Source organism: Rattus norvegicus, chromosome 2, assembly GCF_036323735.1.
Source record: "Rattus norvegicus strain BN/NHsdMcwi chromosome 2, GRCr8, whole genome shotgun sequence".
Lineage (NCBI taxonomy): Eukaryota > Metazoa > Chordata > Mammalia > Rodentia > Muridae > Rattus > Rattus norvegicus.
Genome location: NC_086020.1, coordinates 214,118,296 through 214,143,730, shown reverse-complemented (window position 1 = coordinate 214,143,730; position 25,435 = coordinate 214,118,296). Strand labels below are relative to the sequence as shown.

The following is a 25,435-nucleotide window of genomic DNA, read 5'->3' as shown; positions in this document are numbered from 1 at the left end:
AGGAGAGGGAAGAAGGAAGAAAGGAGGAATGGGGAGCAAGGGAGGGATGGGGAGAGAGAGAGAGAGAGAGAGAGAGAGAGAGAGAGAGAGAGAATATGAGAGAATGAGAGAGTGAGACAAAGTGAGAATATATCTTTAAAGAACTTTGGCATCTGACTGACTTAGTTGCTGACCTTTATAGCACACCTAACTCTGCCTTAGTTTCCTCATCTCTAAAATGGGGATAATCACTCAGGTTGACTAGCACAGTTTTTTAACAGTGTATCTCCACTGTCAGTGTCTCCTCTCCACATTTAGGTCCAGGCCATGGAGTAGACATTTCCTCAAAATATGCCCTCCAAGAAAGGCTCCGTAGAGCTTTGGTACCCTTTCACACCCCTATTCTGTTACTTCTGTTTCAATCAGCGAAAATGAACGTGTTTCTCTCTGTAGGCAATTCTTCACCGAGGAGACATCGCCGTAACAGGCATAGTGCCCCTCCTCATCTCTGTCCATTCAAAGCGATCTTCTCTGAAGGAAAGGGCAGAGCTCCTGGCAGCACGAGCCTGCACAGAGGAGGCAGCACTGTTGAACACATCCAGCTGCTCAGTGTACACCGACTACAAATACTGACAGAATATATTCTTATTCTCAAGTCCAGCTTCCCCCCAAGTCAGATTTCCAAAGTCAGCAACCAGCATAACCTCAACTGCTTATGGCTTCTGGACCTCGGAGACTTTCCTGGAGCTCAATTGGCACAAAAGCCTTGAGGGTGGATAGCATCCTGTTAAAACTATTGCCTTAATTTGGGGTAAGGCTTGGATTAATGGCTGAAAGATTTTTTTCCCAACAACATCCAAAATCTCCTTGAATGTCAGGTTTCGATTTCAGAAGCACATTATTGAATATCGCATTAATAATATTAAATTACATTATCAATATTAAGATGGCAGGTTGGGGACTAGGAGTGTGGTTCAGCAGGCAGAATGCTGGACTGGTATGCATGGGACTCTGGGTCCAGCCCCATGCCACACTCCTCCCTCAGAAGGTGGAGACAGGAGGATTAGAACAGTGAGATAAGAGCCAGTCTACATGAGACACCATCTCAAAACAACAAAAACCTATTGAAACAAACATAAGATATCTAAGGAGTCACATGTCATCAGCCTGCCACTGTTGAGTTTTATTCTGTTCCAAGAGCATGTGCGTGTCTCTTTGGGTGAGTACATGTCTGTATGGTGTAATTATGTGTATGGGAGTATATGTATATATGTATACATATATACAACGAACAGAGGTCAATGCTGGATATCTTTCTCCATGGCTGTCAATTTATTTTGGGGACAAGGTCTCTTACTGAACCTGAACTCACTAATTCAGCTGGACTGGCTCTCCATCAATACCCTAGGACCACCTCCTGTCTCTTCTGCTCAGGTCCTAGAGCAACAGATCTGCACTGCTGTGCCCAGCTTTTACTTGGGGACCAGGGATCAAAACTGAGGTCCTCATGCTTATGAAGTTGCCACTTTACTGACTGAACTCCAAACCCCTTCTAGGGAGTTTTGATCTAAGTCAGCTATCTCAGGAGCAGACTAAGAGTAGTTTTATACACACCTAGTTAAAAATCAGGCAAATCCATTGCATTGAGCACCGGATACCTAACGAGGACACTGTCAGGGGCTGAAATCCCACGTCCACAATTTTGACACAGGACATAACTTCTACCTGCAGTGTTTTCTTATTTTGCATATTCTTAGGGTAGCTTTTATGACATAAACTCATCTTCTGATTATAAAAAGTTACAGGTATCAAAGGCAAAGCAGCAAAAGTCCATCTTCATCAATCCCACCCCCAAGGAGGAATAGAACCATGATTCTTCCAGGAACATTTATGAGATCACGGTGGATCAACATCAGGACTCTTGCTACAAAAGCTGGGTGGTTTTAGAATCAGCGAGAGTCTCAAACTGGCACACACTGTGGTAAGGATGTTTCTCTTACTAAGAGGTAACAATGTTTCTCTTCCTACAGGTGTGCCTCCCTGTTGTTAAGGGTAATGCAGCTCTGTAAACAGCAGCATGGGACCAGGGCAGAAACGCTGAGAGCGACATCCAGCTGTGCCAGCGTTAATATAGTCATTTACATACTGACTTTGTCAAGGGATGAATACACATATGTATATGAATATTTTATAAATACGTATATTGTAAGTGTAAAAGGAATCTCAAAAAAAAAATAGGTAAGAGCTGTCTGAAAAGTGGTGGTGGGATGGCAGTGAGGGAAGCGACTCGGATCCTTCTCTGTGACTTCACACTTCATTATCCAAATGTCACCATCTCAGCTAAGTGAAAACTAATGCTATGTATTGCCATAAGGTAAGGACAAACATCAAGTGTATCTGTGTTTGTCCCTAGAGAAAGGGGGGAAAAATGAATGGGTCTCAGAAAAGTAGAAATTACATACACCTAGGATGTGTTCATTCTCTTAAAATCTCAATGTAACAAATATTAACATTTATTAATGATGTGCATATGGGTGGTGTAATAACCAGTGTACAGTTTTTAAATTGAATCTTGAATCTTGAAGTGAAGCATAGCTCATCGTTTCTTCCACATTCTCATCCTAATTGCTAACATTACACAGAGGACATCACTGAACCCTAGAGCAGGTGTGGATGGAGCACCTGGCAGGTTAGTGCAAGGTGACCAAAATGATGTAACCGCTTTGGAAAATGGTCTGCAAGTTTCCTATAAAACCACTGAGTGTTACCTTGGGGGGCTGAGATGTACTTGTGGATGTTAGCTTAAGAAAAACGACCATATGTTCATGGAAGGACATGTACGACATGTTCACAGCGCTTTCATTAATGAGGTAGAAAAAGCCCAGATGTCTACCAGTAAAACACTATGTAAGCAGACTGGCATATCTGTATAATGAAATACTTCTCAGAAGCAAAAAGAAAGACTGCTGATCCGTGAAACTCGCAGTGCTGTGAGAGAGAAAACAGTTTCAGAGCGTTTCTGTCCTCTGGAACCTTAGCTGTGGAAGGCACTAGACGAGAAATTCAAGCCTGTCCTAGAAAACATCGGAACATGAATGGTGATGGGAAGGGTGGGGAGGAGAGGGTGGGGAGGGCTGAGGAGCGTGAGCTGCTTCTCTAGAGTGACTGTGATGGTTTAGATCTAGGTAGACATTGAGGTTACACAGGTACACGGATTTGCTGAATGTATCCAGCGCTGCTAAGTCATGCATTTCTTTTGTTTTTGTTTTAGGTTATTTTAATAAAGGAAATCAGTTAATTGAGGGCTCACTTACAATTTCAGAGGGTTAGTCCATTATCATCTCGGCGGAGAGCAGACAGACGTGCATGGCTCTGTACCAGTAGCTTCGAGTTTACATCTGGATCTTCAGGCAGCAGGCAGGAGAGAGAGAGACTGGGCCTGGTGCACGCTTCTAAAACCTCAAAGGCCACTCCCAGAGACATGCCTACTCCAAAAAGCTCTGTCTCCTCCAAGGAGGACATGTTCCCTCATCCTTTCTGAACGGTGTATCAAGCGGGGACCACGCACTCATACACATTACCCAGTGGAGGGCAAGTGTATTCAAACCATCACACTCTACTCATTGCCCCCATAGGAAGACACGCATTTCTTAAGCACAAGATCTTGGGTTTGGTCGGCAGACCACAAGAGGAGTATATTAGTAAACTAATTCCGTCTCAGTAAGCTGATATTGGACACTAGTTAATAATGTGTGATGAGTGAAGACTATCAGACATTGACAACTCACCATAAGATGCTTAAAAAAACAAAACAAAACAAAACAAAAAACCACCAGTGTAATCACGTGACAGGTACAACCATTAGTGATGTTTCCACGATGAAATGGAATTATTGCAGTTTTCTTGTCTTTCCTCCCTTCTATACATTGTTGCAAATACCTACAGCTCACTTTAATTCAGCTCCACATGTTGTACACAGGATCTGTTCGTCAGTACACGTTGGCTTATGTTATCCTTCTCAAGGAGTTTGAATTTTTTTCTTTAAAGAATTTTGATGGAGCTGGAGCGATGGCTCAGCGGTTAAGAGCACTGACTGCTCTTGCAGAGGTCCCAGGGCTTTATTCCCAACACCCACAGCAACACACAAACCATCTGTAACTTTTATCACAGGGGATCCGACACCCTCTTCTGATCTCCTCGAGTACTTATAGATGGAGCAGACACGTATAAACATAAAACAACTTTTAACGACGTTATAAAGCGTCGTATAGCATTGCTCAGACAGAGACTGAAGAGACCGAGATTGCTCACTTGCTTCCTGAGCTGTGCACTGAGCATGGGGCATGTGGATCCTGGGGTTCTAAGGGCAGTCCCAGGCCTCCCTCTGACCCACTCTCCTCAGTTCAGCCCATTCTCAAGAGAAGAGATCCTGCAGCATAGAAAGACCACTGTACGCCTGGGAGCCAAGGAAGTCACCTTTCTTCCTTCCCTCGGGTGAGTGCCCTCCTCCCCTCCTTCCCTTCCTTTGGATAGAGGAGCTGTTCCCTCCAGCAAAGGATCTTTTCTCTCCTTAGATGCTACTCCTTATAATAGAGCAGCCTCCATCTAGGGATCCCTAGTCCAGAGACTGAGGAGTAGAGTGGGGAGTGGGATCTCTAACTTGTAGCACAGCTAATGGAATAGAATGGGTCAGGCCAAGGGGCCGCACTCCTGTGATCAGTCACATCAAAGCCTCACTTGCCATGAGGAACAGAATTCTGTCAGTCCAGATATCATGATCAAGTACCCCAGCAACCCTAGTGCTTGATCAATATTAACAGCAACCTGTAACCACAGATTTTAAATATGAGCCGCTTTTCTAATTTGCTTTACTACTAAACTATATATCGGGTATATAACAATTATACATATAGATTTCTCTCTGCTGTGTTTCTAACATTTAGTTTATGAGCGTTTTGGCACAGTAACTGTTGAAGCTTATGTATTAAGATCAAGGACTTCTCCCAACAGAATACCTCCATGGCAGGGCCCTGAAATGGGCATAAGGCCTCCCAGACAGTCCATGGTTTGTTACCACACAACATTCCCCTAGACAACACTTTTTGGGTGCTCTATCATGGTGGATCAAAATATGACTCAGAGCATCACGATTGGGATCCAGGGCATTTCGTGATACTGCTCATAAGACTCTGATTTACAGATGAATTGTATGGCTAGCTACTTCTGACATATACACTTGAGCCACTTTCCCGGAGTTTGGTATAATGTGTAATAAAAACCTGTCAAGACACATTTTGGAGTAGGCAGGTAAACTACTGAATCTGTTTAACTTGTTCTTACCTCGTTTGATGGAATGTCAGCAAAGGGTTTGATGACGGCAGCTAGTGGGATCTGGGCTTGCTTGGCCATGTCTGACGTGCATGGGAAGCAGTATGTGGTACAGCGAATGTAGCGGGGGCTCGAGTGGCCTGGATCATTCAAAATCACACAGACGAATCTTGGTTAGAATAAATATCTGCTCTAAGATACTTCAACAAAAGCACATCTGAACAATTCATTCTTATCTATACAGTTTTCTTCTTTTTTTTTTCTAAAAAAGTGTAGCGTTGTAACATTCTGTGATCTACATTCCAGAGACATGCACAAGACTACTGAGCCTTACTAGAGAGATAGGAAAGAAATGTTTTATTACTATTCTTATTCTCTATAAGCTGGGCTTCAGTGTGGTTCAAATACAGACTTGAGAGGGTTTATGGAAGACACAAAACAAAGTCATAAAGAGGTGAAAGAATACAGTTTTCAGTTCACGGTCATTTCTTTCTATTAAGATTTAGTTTTAGTTTTATTTCTGGAAGTGTCTGTCTGGTGGGGGGTGTGGGGATGAATATCTATACAGGTGCCCATGAAGGCTGGAAGAAGGCACTAGAGCCCCAGGAGCCAGAGTCACAGGCTGCTGTGAGCTGCCTAACATGGGTGCTAGGAACTGAACTTGGGTGCTGTGGAAGAACAGAAGCTCTTAACTGCTGAGCCGTCTTTCCGGCTCCAACAATCACCTCTTCCTTCCCACTTCTGCTCAGACATCTGCCATGGGCATGCAATTATCTGTAGACCATTTCATACCATCAAGTGAGACTTTGTCAAATATAATTGCAATTTGTTTCACTTTTTCTTAACTTTGTAAATTGAATTTATATATTAAAATTCTGCTTGTAATAGAAATGTTACTTTTTAAATCATCATAATCACTTTTCAATATACATTAGATTTTCTGACCAAATACCTGTATTGTATGGCACACAGGAGAATTGAAATAATATCCATGAAGAATATTTCAGTCATCAAAATAATTTTGGGTTTTTCCTCAAAAAGATAGCATCATTAACAAATTGTGTTAGGAAAACCGGTAATCCTGATCACCCTGGATACAAAGCAATTTCCAATGGATCAAAGATTTCAACATTAAACCCTAAACTCTGGAACTAGCAAATCAAAGAGTAGGGAGAACATGTCAGGATTTGGGCTCAGGTAAGGAAGAGTAGAGAGTGCACATCAGGATCTAGGCTCAGACAAGCAAGAATAGGGAGAACATGTCAGGATTTGGGCTCAGGTAAGGAAGTGTAAGGAGAACACATTAGGATCTACGCTCAGGTAAGGAAGAGTACAGAGGACATGTCAGGATTTAGGCTCCAGTGAGGACCTTCCAAATAGAACTCCAGTCACACAGGAAATAGGACCAATTTATCAACAAGGGTGACTTCATAAAATTAAAAAGCTTCTCTACAGCAAAGGAAACTGTTAATCAACTGAAGAGAAAGCAGCCTACAGATTGGGAAAAATCTTGTCAGCTACACATGTGGCAGAGGATTACTGCATAATATACAAGAACTCAACCACAGACACAAATAAAACAAACAACTATATTAAAAAGTGAGCTATGGAACTGAACAAATGTTTCTCAGGAGAAGAAAAATGGCTGAGAAATATTTTTACAAGTACTCATCATCCTTGGCCGTCAGAAAAATGCAAATTGAAATTACTTTGAGGTCTCGTCATAATTCAATCAGAATGGCTAAGAGTTAAAGACAAAACAAAACAAAACTATACAGTCACAAATTCTGGTGAGGATGTGGGGAAAAGGGAACCCATGGGCATTGTCGGTGGGAGAGCAAGCTGGCACAGCTACTATGGAAATCAATATGGCTGTCCCCTGGCCCAGCTATCCCACCCAATGGACGATATTCTACTACAGAGAAGCACATGCATCCACGTTCATAGCTGCTCTATTCACAACAGCCAGGACATGGAAACAGAGTAAATACCCCCAACTCATCAATAGATAATAAAATATGATACCTATTAATGTCATACAGAATTAATTATGAAATCTGTAAATAAATGGATACAACTGGAAAACACACTGTCATCTGAAGTAACCCAGATCCATGAAGATGAACATCAGAGGTTCTCACTCATATATGGATCTCGGTGTCAAATCTTTAGATTGCCTACTTAACTTGGGGTACCTGTTAGACTCCAGGAAACTAGAGAGTAAACACTGGTGGGGAGAGGGTTATTATCCCGGTTAATTTTTTGGTCTCCATCAGATTGCCTGTAGGTAAGGCTGCAGGGCATTTTCTTGACTGATGATTGATGCAGAAGAGACCAGTTCATTGATACAGTGCTATCCCTGGGCAGATCACCCTGGGTGGTTATAACCAAGCAGGCTGAGCAAGACAATGTGGAGTAAGCCAGTTCCTCTACAGTCTCTGCTTTCCTTCCTGCTTTGAATTCCCTCAATGATGTACTGTGAAATGAAAGTGTAAGCCAGCTAAACCTGTTCGTTCTCAAATTGGTTGGTCACAGGCTTTATCATAGCAACAGCAAGCAAACTAAGATAGTGAAGAAGGACCGAGGGAGAGTCACAAAGAACCAAAATGTTAGGAGAATTGTTGAAAACAGTATCCTCATGTATCCTCATGCTACAACAGGTGATCTGGCTGGTTGGCAAGATTTAGCCCCTCTTTTCCACTCATGATGCCAGCAGGGTACCTACCCAAAGTCAACTCTAGTAGGGGACTGATTACCTTAAACTATAAATCACAATTTGAATTAAAACAAGCAGATATATTGTATTGTATACCACTCCAAGTTCTCTGGACTATTACAGCAGAGAATATAATTCTACTGACCGAACCTTTTGGATTCTTGGAGGACTAATAGGGAACTAGTCTATTCTCTCTACAAGAGCATTGATGACTGCAGTCAGGGTATTTTGTTTGTTTGTTTTTTTTTTTTTTTTTTAAGATCAGAGAATTTTTTTTTTTTTTTTGCTTTTAGTGCCTTTATTTTTTTTTTTTTTTTAATTAACTTGAGTATTTCTTATATACATTTCGAGTGTTATTCCCTTTCCCGGTTTCCGGGCAAATATCCCCCTCCCCCCTCCCCTTCCTTATGGGTGTTCCCCTCCCAACCCTCCCACCATTGCCGCCCTCCCCCCATAGACTAGTTCACTGGGGGTTCAGTCTTAGCAGGACACAGGGCTTCCCCTTCCACTGGTGCTCTTACTAGGATATTCATTGCTACCTATGGGGTCAGAGTCCAGGGTCAGTCCATGTATAGTCTTTAGGTAGTGGCTTAGTCCCTGGAAGCTCTGGTTGCTTGGCATTGTTGTACTTTTGGGGTCTCGAGCCCCTTCAAGCTCTTCCAGTTCTTTCTCTGATTCCTTCAATAGGGGACCTATTCTCAGTTCAGTGGTTTGCTGCTGGCATTCGCCTCTGTATTTGCTGTATTCTGGCTGTGTCTCTCAGGAGCGATCTATTTTTTTTAAACAGTAAGACATCCATTCCCCCCAAAAGTGACTGAAAATAAATACCTTGATCTTGAATCATACACTCGGTGGTGACCAGTGGAGGCACCTGGCCCCTGGTGTTGGTGGTATAGACCTGTCCGCCTCTGGTGGCCCTGTCATTCTCGATCACTTGAATCTGACAAACAAGATGTTAAGAGGGAATTAAACTTAGTAACAACTCTTCCTGAAAGCAATTAAAAGAGACAATGGCTTGTCCCTTCCTCCTCCTCTCTCTTAGGAGAAAGAAGAACCAAGAAAGGGGCAGGGGGAACAAAGAGAAAGAGAGAAGCGGGGAGCAGAAATGAGGAAGAGAGAGGAGGGCTTTAAAAAATCCTTTGATTTTCCTCAGACAAATCAATCTAGCCTGTCTTCAGTCTTATCTTCATTTACTTTCACAATTTTAGACCAAAATTTATCAAATATCCAAAGTCTATTCTGTAATACTCTCAGCTCAGACCCAACCTTTCAGAGATCCTTATTCTACTGTCTTATCTTATTTATTATAACCATGGATGGGCATTTGAAAAATACTTCAGAGAGAAAAGAAATTTGAAACTTTTTTTTAATGAAGAAACTACATTTTGCAATCAAAAGAAAATTCTAAAAATCATAAATCAAAAATCACTAAATAGAAAAGAAATCATATATAATGAGTTAAAGCTGCCTACCTTGTACTGAGAATCCATCTTATTCCTAGTCTTGCCTCTCAAGTCCCCCTGCCCCACCCGTGCAGGGAATATAAGGTTTGGGGTGCAGATTTAGAAATCTTCAGGAGCAAAGGTCCCTAAATGTTGCCATCTAACATAGAAACATATTTATTTCTCTACTAATAATATTTGCTGATGAAGACTAGAACAGATTTCTTTTTAATTTTTTTTCTTTTTGTTATAACTGTCTAGGGTAAAAAAAAAAGGGCGAGCAAATTGAGTAGAATGAATACTTCTTGGGGTACCAAGAGTAACCCCAGGGACTGTCTTCCTCCATCCGCTCCAGATTCTCACTCTCTTCAGAAAAGGGGTGGAGGAGGGGAAGAAAACAACAGCAGAGAACCTGGGAATAAGAAGGCAGAGACAGAGAGCACGTAGTCTACAATAAAAATTAAAAGATACACAGTTTTCCCACTGCTAATATGAATGGCAACTTTGAACCAACTCTGAAGTGCTCTCTTCTGCTGTAGGCTCAACCAGCGCAGATGGTGCCAGTATCATGGGTTCCAAGAATATTGGCAACCGATCAAGCCTGAATATAAACCCTTATCTGTCTGCCGTCTGCCTTCCTCAGAGCTTGAATAGTTACAAACCCAAAGATATAGAATGTGTTCCAGACATTGCTACCACAGCAAGACACAGACAAGATGCTACCACGAGAAAGAAGTGTGCGGATCATCAAAACACTGCAATTATTTAACCACAAGCTAATTAGGCTACTCAAAATAAGGCTAACTTTTATATTATTAAATGTTAGCATTTAGCGTAATCGTTCCAACCAACAAAGTCTAAGGTGAACACTGTCGTGATACAGTCGTGTGCCTAGCACACTAAACCCACACACTAATCTGTAGACCATATTCCCAAAACCTTATTTCAAACTATCCATTCACAACTGGCAAAGCCCTGTCCCCGAAGAAACGACGTTATAAATAGTCATTACTATTTAAATCCACACCTCCTCAAAATAAGACACAGAAAAGTGTAATTATCAAATAGTTCTAGCCACTGCTAAACAAAAAATTGCTTTTGGTTTACCCTAAACGCACACTCTTGAAAAACAGCATCGGAAATGAGACAATAAGCAGAAACGCCAACGGTGACTCGGCTGTGACCTGCCCATGTGGGCTGAGATGGTCCACGGTGACATGTGATGATGTCAAAGCGCTCTCAGAAGATCCAGATCTCTCCCTCCCCTCAGATGTGCCACAGGCGTCATTCCCATGAGTGTTGTGGAACCATAAAACACAATTGGGAGAGGAAACAAAGGGAGCGCTGCTCTTGGAAGAAATGTATCAGAAGACGAAGCAGCAACTTAGGATGCCCGGCCAGTTAGTGGGGCTGCTTGAGGTAGAACTGTTTGAACCGTGCATAGTGAAAGGAAGAGGGGGAGAACACAACCCCTGAACAGTCTCTTGCAATGCAGAAGAGGGTGAGGGAGACCTTCAGCAGTGCAACTTTCACCATACCATAAAGAGGCTAAGACCACCAGTCGAGGGTCTACTGCATTAGGTCCCTCGCTCGGGATTGCAGCGTGGAGTCTTTCCAAAAATAAAGAGTTTATTTCATTAACAAAAATGTGTTGTTTTCATCATAGGAAAACAAACAGACTCCATCTGGCATCCTGTGATTTCTCCAAGATAAACAACATGGGGCCGGTTTGCACATAAACACTTGCAATGTTCGTGACGAACCACAGCACCTGCTTCTCCTTCTTCTCGTTAATGTCTGCCCTCCCTCCCACCCCCTCCACCGAGCATGAGCAGCAGGTTCTGTTTTGGTGCTGGAGACAGCAGTGGATGAACTAGATCTTGCCCTATGGAGCAGATGTTCAAGTCTAAAAGAACGGCGGCAGACAAGTAACTGTACAAATGAATGTGCCTTCTGCCAGGCAGTTAGATATTGTGGACATGAAGAGACATGATACTCCAGCCCCAGGATCACTCCAGAGATACTGAGAGGGTAATAAAGACATGGAGAAAAAAGGACCATATGAGTCAGGTCTTGCATATGCCTAGGAAAGGAGAGACCACATCAGAGGCATCTGGTATTTATATGCACATGTTGTGAGGGGAGCGGGGAGTCAGAAGTGGCCAACAATGGAGCATCGTGTGAGGCACCATAAGAACTGACTGCGAGCTATAAAAGAAGAGTGCTGGCAAGCTTTGTTCGGAGCTGGGATCTGCTCTGACTTAAATTGGATGGACAGCCTGGGCACAGGGACTATGGGTTAGTTAGGAGGCTCTCAGAAGTCTCATACAGCTGGGCTTGCACCAGGGAGAGCTGATGAACAGAGCTGGAATTAATCATAGGATTAGAGGAAGGTGTGAGAGAGTCTGTGATTAGTCTGAGGCTTTACAGGTAAGGAGCTGGCAGGTAGGCTAGGGCTGGGTTTCAGGGAAAAGTTCTTAATGAGGATGCACATTTTTGCTGGAAGCCCCAAGAATGAGAGTACCTCAAGTAGTGTGCCCCTCTCTTTTCAGTGTACCCACCATCCACAATCTGAATGTAGCCCAAGAACAAGAATTCCAGAAATGCTCTGTTGATGTCAGTGGCCAGTTCTTGGGGCTGAATGATATTGACTAAATGTCCAAGAAGAGTAGAGACTAAATGTCCACAAAGAAAAGGCATTCCAAAGATTAAGTCTTGTGGCACCCTAACACTAAGTGGAGAGAGGTGTCAGGCAATTACAAGACCCCCCATATATATCTATATATATATATAGATAGATAGATATACACATATATATACATACATATATATACATATACACACATACAAACACCTACAAGCAATCATACCACACACATACACACATATATATGCACATACCATACATATACATTTATACACATATACACAAACATATAAAAACATATACACATACCTACACATAAACATATGCATACATGTACAGACATACCACATACAGACGCATATGAATATATATACAAGCACACATACATATATATATACACACATCACATACATACATACAGTCTTCTACACACATAAACCCACACAAAAAGCACACATGTGCATACAAACACATATAGACACACTCAGGCACACACAAACACCTGTATACAACACATACACATGCACATGCACACATAGAGACTTACACATTCACAAACACACCCAGGCACACTCACGTACAACACACAAATACAAAGGCACAAACGCAAATTCACCTGTCAACACAAACACATGGTTAAGAGATAAAGACATGTAAGCCAAAGAAAATTGTTAGGTGTGTCAGATCCGCTGGAGAGAGCAGTTGCTTTGGGTTTCAAAGGGAATAAGCTACAAGGTCAGGAAGCAGTAGATGGAATGCAATGCTCTCTGGGGTACTTGGTGGTCACAGGACCTGGGGTGAGGTCTGGGAAAGGTTAGGAGAAGGTAGAAACCTGGGAGGCTAGGGAACTGGAAATTTCATCTTCAAGGATATTAAAAGTGCCTGAAACTGTAACAGGAATAGGCCTGGGGAGAACAAGAGTTGGGGGAGGTCATCTGAAACCACATGGGCATTCAAAATAAGCTCAAGATAAACACATTTTTAACACAAATAATCAAATGATTGTGCTTTAGTCAAAGATGTTTTGTCTCTGGCATAAGCACCTTAATGGAAGAAAGGTTTATTTGGGCTGTTTCAGAGGACTCAGTCCATGGCTGCTTGGCCCCATGCACAACAGAAAGGGGCCATGTATTAATCTTCTTCTGTTGCTGTGCTGAAAGATCCTGGACACAGTGATTTACAGGACTAAGAGTTTATTTAGGTTTATGGTTCCAGATGGTTTAGAGTCCATAACAGCAGGGATATTGTGGCAGAATGTGGTAGGCATTGTGGTAGGCGCAGGAAGCTGAAAGCTGAAAGTTCACATCTTGAACACAAGCACAAAGCAGAGAGAGTAACCAGCAGCTGGAAAAGGACTTTGGCTGGCTAAGCCAACTCCCAGTGATAACTTCCTTCAATGAAGGCCACACCTTCTAAGCCTCCCCACACAGTTCCGTCAGCTGGGGACCAAGTATCCAAACAGATAATCCTCTAGGGGATATTGACCTTCAAACCACTACAGGCTCGGGACAAGATACCCCCAAAGCCTGACTTCCTCCAGGTAGTTCATACCTCATGAAGTTTCCAGAACCTTCCAGAACAGCACCTGACTGGGAACAAAGCATCTGTGGGGATCTTCCCTAATCAGGCCACAAGAAATGAAGCCATAAACATAACAGCAAAAGGTAGGAAGAGCTGCTAAAGTTGAATTTTCAATGAATCATAAAGTTTGTTACAAACATTCGATACTTTGCCACAAATCTTCAAGTTTATAGAATTATAAAAGCAGCCAAAATTCTTCTTCCATCTCTGTATCTGTCCCCCTTTCAATGTGGCTTACAGTTTCCCCGATCAGAAGGCCAAGCCCTCCCTCTTAGCCCTCAGAAGGCTCTGAACCTGAGTATGCCTCCACCAGATACAGTACAGGTGAGAACAGAGGCCCCTCCTATGGCCAGTGTCCCAGACCTTCCACAGCCCCCGGAGGACTCAATGCTAACAAGTGGAAGAGCTCCTGTGTGGGAGACAGAGGACACTTACGGGGCTGGGGATGGAGTCTGGATCAAGCTTCCTCTGGAGCTGAGGTGCTGGCCCAGCCATCTGTGCCGGACCTCCAGGAAAACCTCCTGGGTAGGACAGCTGTGCACCTCCCATCTGTGGTCCATAGTTGGCTGCTTAAGAAAAGATAATGAAGAAATGACAGTCTCCAGACCCAGGCGTAAGACTCACGGATGACATCACACCGCTGACTCAAGCATGCCACCAAGTTCATCTTGTTAAATAAAGCAGGAAGCTCAAAGGGAGCCTCTACACTCCCTGTTTAACTCGGTCTTCTGATGCCTTCCAGAGACTACTGTCCCCGCACACTGACACAGAAACAGATCTGATTTCCTCTAAGGACACCCCCCAGTGACGCCCCTCCTTGGCCTCACCCTGTCCACCTTACCTTGCTGTGGATGGTAACCAGCACCCAGGGTCTGGCCTGGTGGAGGTGGAGGTTGATACTGGGCATTCAGAGGAGTAGGCGCAGGAAGTCCATCTTGCCTGTGAGCTGGTGCAGACATTGGAGAGGCACCAGGGCCGTTCATGGCGGTGGGTGGTGGTGGTGGAACCTGAGGTCCTGGCTGCAGAATAGATGGCTGTGTAGGCTGTGGAGGCCCCTGAAAGGCGCCTGCTGACTGGGGGCCAGGCGGACCCTGGCCCTGGGGAGTCACGCCCACACCTGTGGAAGAGAGGAGGCCATGGCTCAGAGCCACACTTCTCAGAGCTCTGATGCCTTCAAAGCATGTGGCAGAGACAATGATTTTCCATACTCGAACCAAGAGGGCATGTTTATGAATTATGTTTTCATGTATATATGGTGAGCACAAATTAAAATTATCCCACAGAAAGTGATATAAATATTACTTGGAGCCAATTTTTGTCAAATATAAAGTTTCAGAAGAGCATACAAGCAACACTTCTAGTTTTAGCAAGGAATTTCTATTTTAAAAACATTTAGCATTTGTGCGTGTACGTGTGTGTGTGTGAGTGTGTGTGTGTGTAGGCACACACAGTAAATGAAGAAGGAGCTAAAGTTATAGGCAGTTGTGAAGTCATGTGGGTTCTGGGAACAGAACTTGGGTTCACTATGAGAGCAGAAAGTGCTCTTAACCCCTGAGCTGTCTCTCCAACCCCACGAGAGACTTCTTAAGAGCGCAAATATTAACCCAAGTGCATTAACTTTACATGATCCATCCACTAATTTAAAACATCTATATTTCCTATAAAATCTAGATTATAAAAGAGAAGTTCTGTATAGAGCATCTGAGTTTGACTTGACCAATCAATTTCAGAGCAGACAGATTTACAAGGGGGAAGGTTTGGGCCGCTGGCAGGCTCGCCGTTCACACTGGAAGCCCGACTAGTTTCCTGGCCTAGTCTTTTGTGCAATGTAGTTGCTTCCTAAGTCATCCATCTGGAAACTCGTGAAAAGAACAGAAATATTCTGGGAGATAGTTATCACTACTAACAAACTAGGTTTGAGTAGCAAGGGAATATGCTGGCTAGTTTAATGTCAACTTGATGCAGCTAGAGTCCTTTTAGAAGATGGAGCCTCAGTTGGGAGAATTTCCCCCATCAGACTGGCCTTCGGGACATTTCCTTGATGATGGACATAGAAAGGCCCCGCTCACTGTGGATGGTGCCACTCCTAGGTGGGTGGTCCTGAGTTCTGTAAGAAATTAGGCCAAGCAAACCGTGAGGAGCAAGGCAGTAAGACACCACTCCTCCATGGCCTCCGCATCAGTCTCCATGTCCAGGTTCCCACCTCAAGTTCTTCCTGACTGCCCTGGAGGATGGGCTACAAGCTGTAAGACAAAATAAACCCTTTCCTCCCCAAGTTGATTTTGGTCATGGTGTTTTATTACAGCAACAAAGCCCCAACTAAGGCATAAATTGGAGGCAGGTTGTGGGGTATGGCTGTTACAGACCTGACCATGTGTCTTTTTGGATGGTCATAGCATTTGAACTTTGGGTTGGGAAGGCCTTTGAGTTCTTGCAGATCAGTGGGCTGTTCCGTTGGAACTTAGAAGATAATTCTGTGAGGCCTGACTTTCAAGGTTTCAGAGAAAAACAGACTCTACTAGGGCCATTTGTATGATATTGTCGTGTTAGGAATCCTTGGTATAAGCTGGAGCTGAAGAACCGTTTGTAATGAACAACAGACCAGAACCACTGGACTAAAGGAGAACAAGTTTGCTTTGCTGGAAAAAAAAAAGGATGCTGGTCATCTGGGGCCAGAGAATCTGCTGTGATCACTGAGGCACTGGGGGAGTGTTTCCTTGGAGTCAGCACACAGACTGTGATCAAGAGGAAACCAAGACTACCCTGCACTGGCAGCCAAACTTGGTATCCAGGGGGTAGTGGTTTTGAAGGCAGGACAGAGTCATGGAGAGCAACTGAGGTTTGGCACAATGATTGACCAGGAGAGGATATTGATCAAGGTGCAACCTCTATTGAAGTTGAAGCTCCGGGAATGAAGGAGTCCTGGGGAAAAGCTGAGGGTCAGCGCCACGTGACAGGGCAGAGTCCCTGAAGAGAGCCCAGGAGAGGCTACTTGTGAAAATACAGTCCAGCTGCAGCAGGAGAACCAAGCATTTCAGAGAGGCTAGTAACATGGTTCTCTGCTTCAGTTCCTGCCTCCAGGTTCCTGTCTCCAGGTTCTTGCCTTGAATTCCTGGCCCGACTTCCCTCGGGGATACAGTTGCTTGGAAGTATAAGCTGAAATAAACCCTTTCCTCCCATTGTTGCTTCTGGCATAATGTTTTATCACGCCAATAGAAAAGTAACTAAGGGATGGAGAGAGAGAGAGAGAGAGAGAGAGAGAGAGAGACAGAGACAGAGACAGAGACAGAGAGAGACAGAGAGACAGACAGAGACAGACAGACAGACAGACAGACAGAGAATCCCTTAAAGCTAAAGCAGTGGTTTTCAACCCTCTTAATGCTGCAACCTTTCAGTAACAGCTCCTCATGCTGTGGGATTATATTGTAGAGACTCCCAAAGAAAATTATTTCGTCGCTACTTTGTAACTGCAATTTTGCTACTGTTATGAATTGTAACATAAACATCTGATATGGAGATGGTCTTAGGCCATCCCTGTGAAAGGGTTCTTCAACCCACAATGGGGTTTTGACCCACAGGTTGAGAACCATTGTCTTTTTTTTTTTTTTTTTTTTTTTTTTTTTTTATTAACTTGAGTATTTCTTATATACATTTCGAGTGTTATTCCCTTTCCCGGTTTCCGGGCAAACATCCCCCTCCCCCCTCCCCTTCCTTATGGGTGTTCCCCTCCCAACCCTCCCCCCATTGCCGCCCTCCCCCCATAGACTAGTTCACTGGGGGTTCAGTCTTAGCAGGACCCAGGGCTTCCCCTTCCACTGGTGCTCTTACTAGGATATTCATTGCTACCTATGGGGTCAGAGTCCAGGGTCAGTCCATGTATAGTCTTTAGGTAGTGGCTTAGTCCCTGGAAGCTCTGGTTGCTTGGCATTGTTGTACTTTTGGGGTCTCGAGCCCCTTCAAGCTCTTCCAGTTCTTTCTCTGATTCCTTCAATAGGGGACCTATTCTCAGTTCAGTGGTTTGCTGCTGGCATTCGCCTCTGTATTTGCTGTATTCTGGCTGTGTCTCTCAGGAGCGATCTACATCCGGCTCCTGTCGGTCTGCACTTCTTTGCTTCATCCATCTTGTCTAATTGGGTGGCTGTATATGTATGGGCCACATGTGGGGCAGGCTCTGAATGGGTGTTCCTTCAGTCTCTGTTTTAATCTTTGCCTCTCCCTTCCCTGCCAAGGGTATTCTTTTTCCTCATTTAAAGAAGGAGTGAAGCATTCACATTTTGATCATCCGTCTTGAGTTTCGTTTGAGAACCATTGTCTTAAAGTGTGCCATGTAGCCATCCCTGCTACTAGAGTGAGCGTTTGTGCTCTCTCCTCTTTTCTGGTTTATGACATCTGAGATTTGATTCTTCCAAGGACCTAAACACAGAAGTAAAACTCTCTGAGGAAAAAAATAAGCATTTTGTTTTTAATCTTGAGGTCTTGTATTAAACAATACAATTTTGAAACTACCTCACCATTCCTCAGATAATTACTCTGTTTAATGCTTACTTGTAACATTAGCATGTTTGGTTTTCTATTGTTCCAGCAATGAATGCAGAGTGCTTTGAGGGTTCTTCGTTTATATCAGAATAGTGGCGACATGCTCAGGAGAAACCTAACCAGAGCCATACACGGTATCAATAGTTTATGCACAAGGTAGCATTTTAACATGTCGTGCCAGAGTTACGTCTGCCTTAAAAAAGAAGAAATGATGAGGTGGGAATGAACCTCAGTGGCCAGTGGTAGCCTAGTGTGTCTGGGGTTCTGGGTTCACCCCCAGCAGCACAAAGAACACTGAACGGGCACCATGAACGAACAGTGACAATTCACACTTACCATAGTTGTTGATCTGCATGGAGCCGAACTGACTGCCCAGCTGGGTGACAGAGGAGGTGGACCCAGGACCTGGGTAAGATGACTGTGGCAGGGGCTGGCCTGATGCATAAGGGGGTGCTGCATTATTGACGGGTGGGTGTCCCGGAAATCTAAGAGACAAACAATATTGATAGTACCACATTGGGTTTTTTTTGTTTTTTTCTTTTCTTTTTTTTGGAGCTGGGGACCGATCCCAGGGCCTTGCGCTTGCTAGGCAAGCGCTCTACCACTGAGCTAAATCCCCAACCCTACCACATTGTTTCTTAAGCATACACAATAGTGAGCATATTCTAAAACAAACAAGACCTCTATACATGGTAAGAAAGATGTCTGATTACTGTGCATCCTATATTTAATCTTGGTATGAGTTGAAAATAACCCACATGGCAGCAGCCTACATCTCTACTCCCATGTTTCCTATGGCAAGATAGAGAAGAGCTTCTAACATGAACACAAACCACCTTTGGAAGTCAGTTTGGAGGGATGAGCCCGAGGCCCCTCCACATACACTGAACTTGATCAACAGAAGAAAACAAAAACAACACTGACAATAACCAGGAACCCTTGGTTTACGGTCGCATCTTTGCGATCATTCAGACCCAGTTCTTAAACAAAGGGTAGCTTGTCTTACATCTTGAATTCAGCAGGGCACCCCGTACAAAATGGTGTCTGCCATTGCTCTACAACATTGCAGGAGGTTTGGAGTAGGTTGTCTGCTTTCTAAAAATCTCGTCCTGCTTTACCTCGGATTTAGCTTAACACTATGTCTGCTGTGTGTCCTTGTCAGTGTTTTGACCTAAACTGAGCAGTGGTCCCATCCTGGTGATACAACACAGGAAGCTAATGAATACCTTGGAGTCATTATGAACCTTTTCTTACTAACTTTGACTTTTGAGTAAAACTTGAGGTTTCCCAGACCTCATGGTCTGACTTCAAGGTCTTTATTTGCAACTAGAGCCCATTTCCCTCCAACTGTGTCTTCACTGCCATCCCTCATGGAGAGGCTAGAGGCCTTTGAGAGAGGTGTTGGCTGAGGATAAGTCCACAGCTCATTTTAACACTGGGGGCAGCCTCTTTTGGGTCTCAGAGGCACACTTCCTGCAACAGTGCACTCCCTAATCGTGTTATTTTCCAAACTGAATAATTATTTAAAACGAACAACCCAAAAAGCCCTCAGGCCATCACTTCTGGTGAATGTGGCTGATTACCCCAGAACGCCACCACATACTTTGTCCTAAGTAAGGGAAGGGCAGACGGCTTATCCCAGTGCCTCACAAGACAAATACGTCTACAGCAGATAATTTGTTAAGGCAGAGTTGATAATGTTTTTTTCTCCATCTTTATTAACTTGAGTATTTCTTATTTACATTTCAATTTTTATTCCCTCTACCGGTTTCCAGGCCAACATCCCCCTAGCCCCTCCCCCTCCCCTTTATGAGTGTTCCCCTTCCCATCCTCCCCCCATTACCGCCCTCCCCACAACAATCACGTTCACTGGGGGGATAGTCTTGTCAGGACCAAGGGCTTCCCCTTCCACTGGTGCCCTTACTAGGCTATTCGTTGCTACCTATGAGGTTGGAGCCCAGGGTCAGTCCATGTATAGTCTTTAGGTAGTGGCTTAGTCCCTGGAAGCTCTGGTTGCTTGGCATTGTTGTTCTTATGGAGTCTCGAGCCCCTTCAAGCTCTTCCAGTCCTTTCTCTGATTCCTTCAATGGGGGTCCCATTCTCAGTTCAGTGGTTTGCTGCTGGAGTTGATAATGTTTTAATCCCAAAATATTTCTAAGAAAAATGCCTCTCTGCCAAAAATTTTAGATGAACCAACATAATTAGATTAAGTACTCTTCAATTTTAATATATTTTGGGAAAAGAAAAAGAATAAAGATAAAGGATTGCAAAGGTAATTAAAATGTGTATTACTGTGTGTGTATGTGTGTGTGTACACGTCACAGTGCAGGGTTAGAGATTAAAGGACAACTTGCAGGAGTCTTTCCTCCCACCACGTGGGTCTTTAGAATCAAGTCTAGGTTGTAAGGTTTGCTGGAATCTGCCTTTGCACTGAGCCCTCTTGGCCCAAAAGTTAGCTTTTGAGAGTAAGTTTTCTTTGTGTCTCTATTTACTCCAGGATACTGGCAAAACATGCAGCTTGAAATGTGACCCTTGTCTTGGGCTGACAAATGATTTCAAGAACTGCACAAAGACCTGACTGGTAAATTCACTGCTACAAAAAAAAAGAAACATTTTGTCTTTGCTTTGTCAAGAAACGACACTTCATTCCCTAAAGCTCATGGGGAATTGGCACAGGAGTAACTCTATAGATAACTGAAGTGCATTACTGAGTTTGGACATGATATATAGCCCTGGGAAAGCAGCAGCTAAATTGGGGAAAGGGTATTTAATTGTTTGAGAACCAAAAATAATTTGCAGAAGTGATTTACAAAAGATAATATTCTTTAAATATAAAATTCTATGGCTCACTTTTTTTTCTTTGTAGCCATTTCAGTTAGGACATAGTAGCTTTCAAACGGAAATGGTGACATAAATAGTCTCTGGTTGGGGGAGGGATGTTTCATTTTGTTTTGTTTAATTTTTAACAAAGGGTAAAGATTTGGGGCTGGAGAGACTGCTGTTAAGAACACACACTGCTTTTTCAGAGGACCATAGTCTGATTCTCAGCCCCTGTATCAGGTGGTTCACAAGTGTCAGAAACCCCAGCTACAGGAGATCCGATGCCCTCTGGCTTCTGTTGTCAGCCATGTGCACATAGATGCACACATAAATAAGTGTTGTTAAATTAAAAAATGATTAAAGGTTTAAAATGCAGAATGAGAGACTGTACAACCACCAGGTACTACTTTAACCCATAAATACCTACTTACTGTCCATTTCTTATGCACCAGGAGGTAGGTTACAAAATTTATAAACAAATTGTCTCTTTCTGAGAAGCTTAAACATTCTTAGTCTGAAACGTATTGGTTTTTTTTTAATGTAATATCAATTCTAAAATTAATTAGAATAGAAATAAATACATAGCCAAGCTATTACATACGAAAGGGAAAGAAAAATCAGGACACTTAACAAAAACCATCTTATTTGTTACTTTCCCACTGCACACAGAGTGGCTATCAGAGGTAGCAAACCCAGCCTGGCCTAGGAAGCCACCGATGCCTGCCTCTCCCTCCCAACCCCTCTGCATTTTCCAACTGTGAAAGCAGGTGGGAAAGATAAATCTTTTCCTACTGTAACACACTGTGGTTAAAAATGACAAACCAGAGTTATATTTGGAGGGGACTAAGAAATACTCAGATACAGATTTTAATTCACAGTTTCATTTAATATCAGGAAAGAACAGAGCTATCACCAATTACCCACTTTAAGAAGTCATATAACTACCAAAAATGTGTCTAATCTCATCTTAAACCTCGGTAGCATTGATCTACTTCTCTGCTCAAGTGCTGCCCATTTTTAAGTTGGGAACAAACGGGCCAAGAAGGACGCCCTGCATTAAAGTTTGTCAATTCTTGGAGATATGGTGTAAGTATGGTTTAACTATGTCCCGTTCATAATTCTAATATTGAAAGGTAATAGTATGGGGAGGCTACAGAGGAACCCATCTCATAAATGGGACGTGGTCTCCTTTCCAAAGCAGGTCGGGCAGGCACTTGGTCCTTCCTCCAGTATCCAAGGTACCATGTTAGATCCAGCAAGCAGCCTTCATGCTGGAGCCTCCACCTTGGCCTTTGCAGTCTCCAGACTGGTAAGAAATAAATGCCTGCCTTTTGTAATGCCTACTATCGGATTTCTGTAGCAGCAGCACAAAATGAACTAGAGTAGCAAATTATTCAAGACCTGATTGAAACAAAATCTGAATTTTAAATATTAAGCCTTTAGAGAGGAGGAAAATCAAACCCTATGGTTTCTATAGTGAAAAACACTAAAAAAGGGCTGCAGAGGTGGCTCAGTGGTTAAAGGAACTTGTTGCTCTTGCAGAGGACCCAGGTTTGGGTCCTAGCACCACAGGACCATAACTACCCATACACACTAAAGAAAGGGAGGGAAGGCACTAAGAGAAGGGGCTGAAGGAGCTGAAGGGTTTGCAGCCCCATAGGAAGAACAACAATATCAACCAACCAGACTCCCCAGAGCTCCCAGAGACTAAACCACCAACCAAAGAGTATACATGGAGGGAGCCATGGCTCCAGCTGCAAATGTACCAGAGGATGACCTTGTTGAGCATCAGTGCGGGAGAGGGGGCTTGGTCCTGTGAAGGCTCATTTCCCCAGTATAGGGGAGGGAGGCAGGAGGGAGTAGGTGGGTGGGAGGGGGAGCATCCATACAGAAGCAGGGGGAGGGGGGATGGAATGGGGGTTTCCGGAGGGGAAACCAGGAAAGGGGATAACATTTGAAATATAAATAAAGAAAACATCCAATTTTTTTAAAAAAAGGATGGCAATTTAGCTCTGGGAAAGAGCACTTCCCTAGCATGTGCAAGGTCAGGGGGCCAAGTCTCAGCACCACAGGCAAACAAGCAAACAAGCAAACAAGCAAACAAGCAAACAAGCAAACAAGCAAACAAGCAAACAAGCAAACAAGCAGACACGGCTGGCCTTACTTCCATGCCTACCTCTGTTTACACTGCAACCAGTGTCTTAGCAGAGTCTTCTAAATAGAGTTTGGGAAGCTGGGTATCCTCCTTCCCTAACTCACTATTTCTTGGTCAAAATAGATGGCTTACAGTTGACTAGCCGTCATTTTTTCCTTATGATGAAACTACTGACTTTTAAGAGTATAAATTTTAACAGATTAATCTCGCCTAGCGACGCCTTAGGTAGAAAGCTTTAGAAATACTCGTGAAGTTTAAAACAGTTATCCTGCCTCAGCCACGATCAAAAGAACAAATGACTATGTATGACTTCCAGATTTTATCTGACATTTCTTTTAGAATAACAGTTCTTTAATATATTTTTATTTTTTAAGATTTATTATTTTTATTATTTTAATTCTGTGTATGCGGAGGGGGGATGTGCACATGAATGCAAGTGTCCGCAGAGGTCAGAGGTGTGAGATCCCCTGGGGCTGGGGTTATGGGCAGTTTTAAGTCACCTGATATGGGTGCTGGGAATTGAACTCAAGTCCTGAGGAAGAGCAGTACATGCTCCTAACCCCTGTGCCATCTCTCCAGCCCTATTCATTTTTATTTGTATGCATATACATGTTTTCTCTGTACCATGTGCCAGTGAAGATAGAAGACAGTGTTAGATGCCTGGACTTACATATGGTTGTACTGGGGACCAAACCTAGGTGCCCTGGAAGAGCAACAGGTGCTTCTAACAAACTGAGACGACTCCCCGGCCCCGAAATATCACTGTTCTAAAAACCATGTGCGCATTTACACACTAAGTCAACACAGCAACTCTGAGTGTGAATTGGCAAATCTCTGTGGCTGAGCCTCTATGTAGGAATGAGATATTGGCAACCACAAAGAAGGGTAACAGAGTCAGCCTCAGGGACACACGAGTGAACTCCCTCAGGTGGGAGGGCGAGGCAGGAAGATCATCACTTACAGCTGTTACACAGTGACCGTAAAAGAAAAAGGAAAGCGAAGTTGTACCAGCAATTGGCATATATATATATATATATATACACACATATATACATACACACATATACATATATGTACACAGACATATATACACTTATATACATATATACATACATATGCATATATATACAATATACTACATATGTGTGTATATACATATATATATGCATATATGTATCTACACACACACACAATTGTTTTGAGGAAACCTTTAAAATAGTAGGTGTGCTGGTTGGATTAAGAATGGCCCCATAGGCTCATTTCATGCTCAGTCACCGGAAGTGGAACTCTGCTAGGATTAGAAGGATCAGGAAGATCGGCCTTGTTGGAGAAAATTTGTCACTCAAGGTGGGTTTTGAAGTTTCAAAAGCCTGTGCCAGGCCCAGTCCATCTTCCCGTCTGTCTGTCTGTCACCGCTCCCTGAACCCCACCCCCATCTGTGGAGCACTGCTCCAGCGGCTGCTTTATGGCACCGTGCTCCCTGACATGATGAAGACGGATTAAACCACAGGCAATCCCCTAGTTAAATACCTTCTTTTGGAAGAGTTGCCTTGGCCATGATGTCTTTGCACAGCGATCGGATAGTGACTGAGACAGTAGGATTTATATAGCTTTTCCAAAGCTCTGTAGTGTTGTCTATCTCTCTTCAGATGCTTTCCTGTGCCCTGGCCTTCCGCCCATCTACTTCCCCTCTTAAACATTTCCCCTCCCGTTTGTTCTTCTCTTCCCTGCCCCATACCGTCTGTGTGTGGCTGTCCCTCCTCCACTATTCTCCCCTCAACACAAACACAAGGGCCCCTTTCTAATTTCCTGGCTTCTAAAGTACTCCAATGTAAACATCTACAGCTTCCAAATATCAGAGAGGACATACGGCATTTGCCTTTCTGGGCATAGTCGACCACACTCAGAATGATTATGTCCAGTTCCATCCATTTACCTGAAAATTCCATTTTCCTTTACAGCTAATAAAGTCCACTCTGCAGCAGTTCTGGCTTCTCATTACCCATGCCTCAGCTGGTAGAGACCGTGACCATGTGTATTTCCTGGCTATTATAAATCGAGCAGCAAGGAACATGGATAAGCAGGGAGTAGCTCTGGAGTAGGACACAGAGACCTTTGGTATATGCCCAAGAGTGGCATAGCTGGGTCTCAGGGTAGATCTACTTATTTCTAGCTTTTTAGGAGTGCACATTGCTCCCCTTTGTGGCTATCCCAGTCTGCACTCCCAACAG

At 43.5% G+C, this 25,435-nt stretch overlaps 1 protein-coding gene across 2 annotated transcripts in view; it reads right to left on the bottom strand.

The window, feature by feature from the left end:
- Sec24d (SEC24 homolog D, COPII coat complex component) overlaps nucleotides 1–25,435 on the bottom strand; it is a 108,018-nt gene that overhangs the window by 67,425 nt on the left and 15,158 nt on the right. The window contains exons 4-8 of one of the 2 annotated variants that reach the window (XM_006233272.5): nucleotides 18,566–18,714; nucleotides 14,535–14,810; nucleotides 14,129–14,259; nucleotides 8,852–8,963; nucleotides 5,320–5,447 (exon numbers count right to left, since the gene is read on the bottom strand). In XM_006233272.5, the coding sequence (XP_006233334.1) occupies nucleotides 5,320–5,447; nucleotides 8,852–8,963; nucleotides 14,129–14,259; nucleotides 14,535–14,810; nucleotides 18,566–18,714 (796 nt within the window). Of the gene's footprint in view, nucleotides 1–5,319; nucleotides 5,448–8,851; nucleotides 8,964–14,128; nucleotides 14,263–14,534; nucleotides 14,811–18,565; nucleotides 18,715–25,435 lie in introns of both variants that reach the window. The other variant, NM_001309453.1, reaches the window with a different exon arrangement.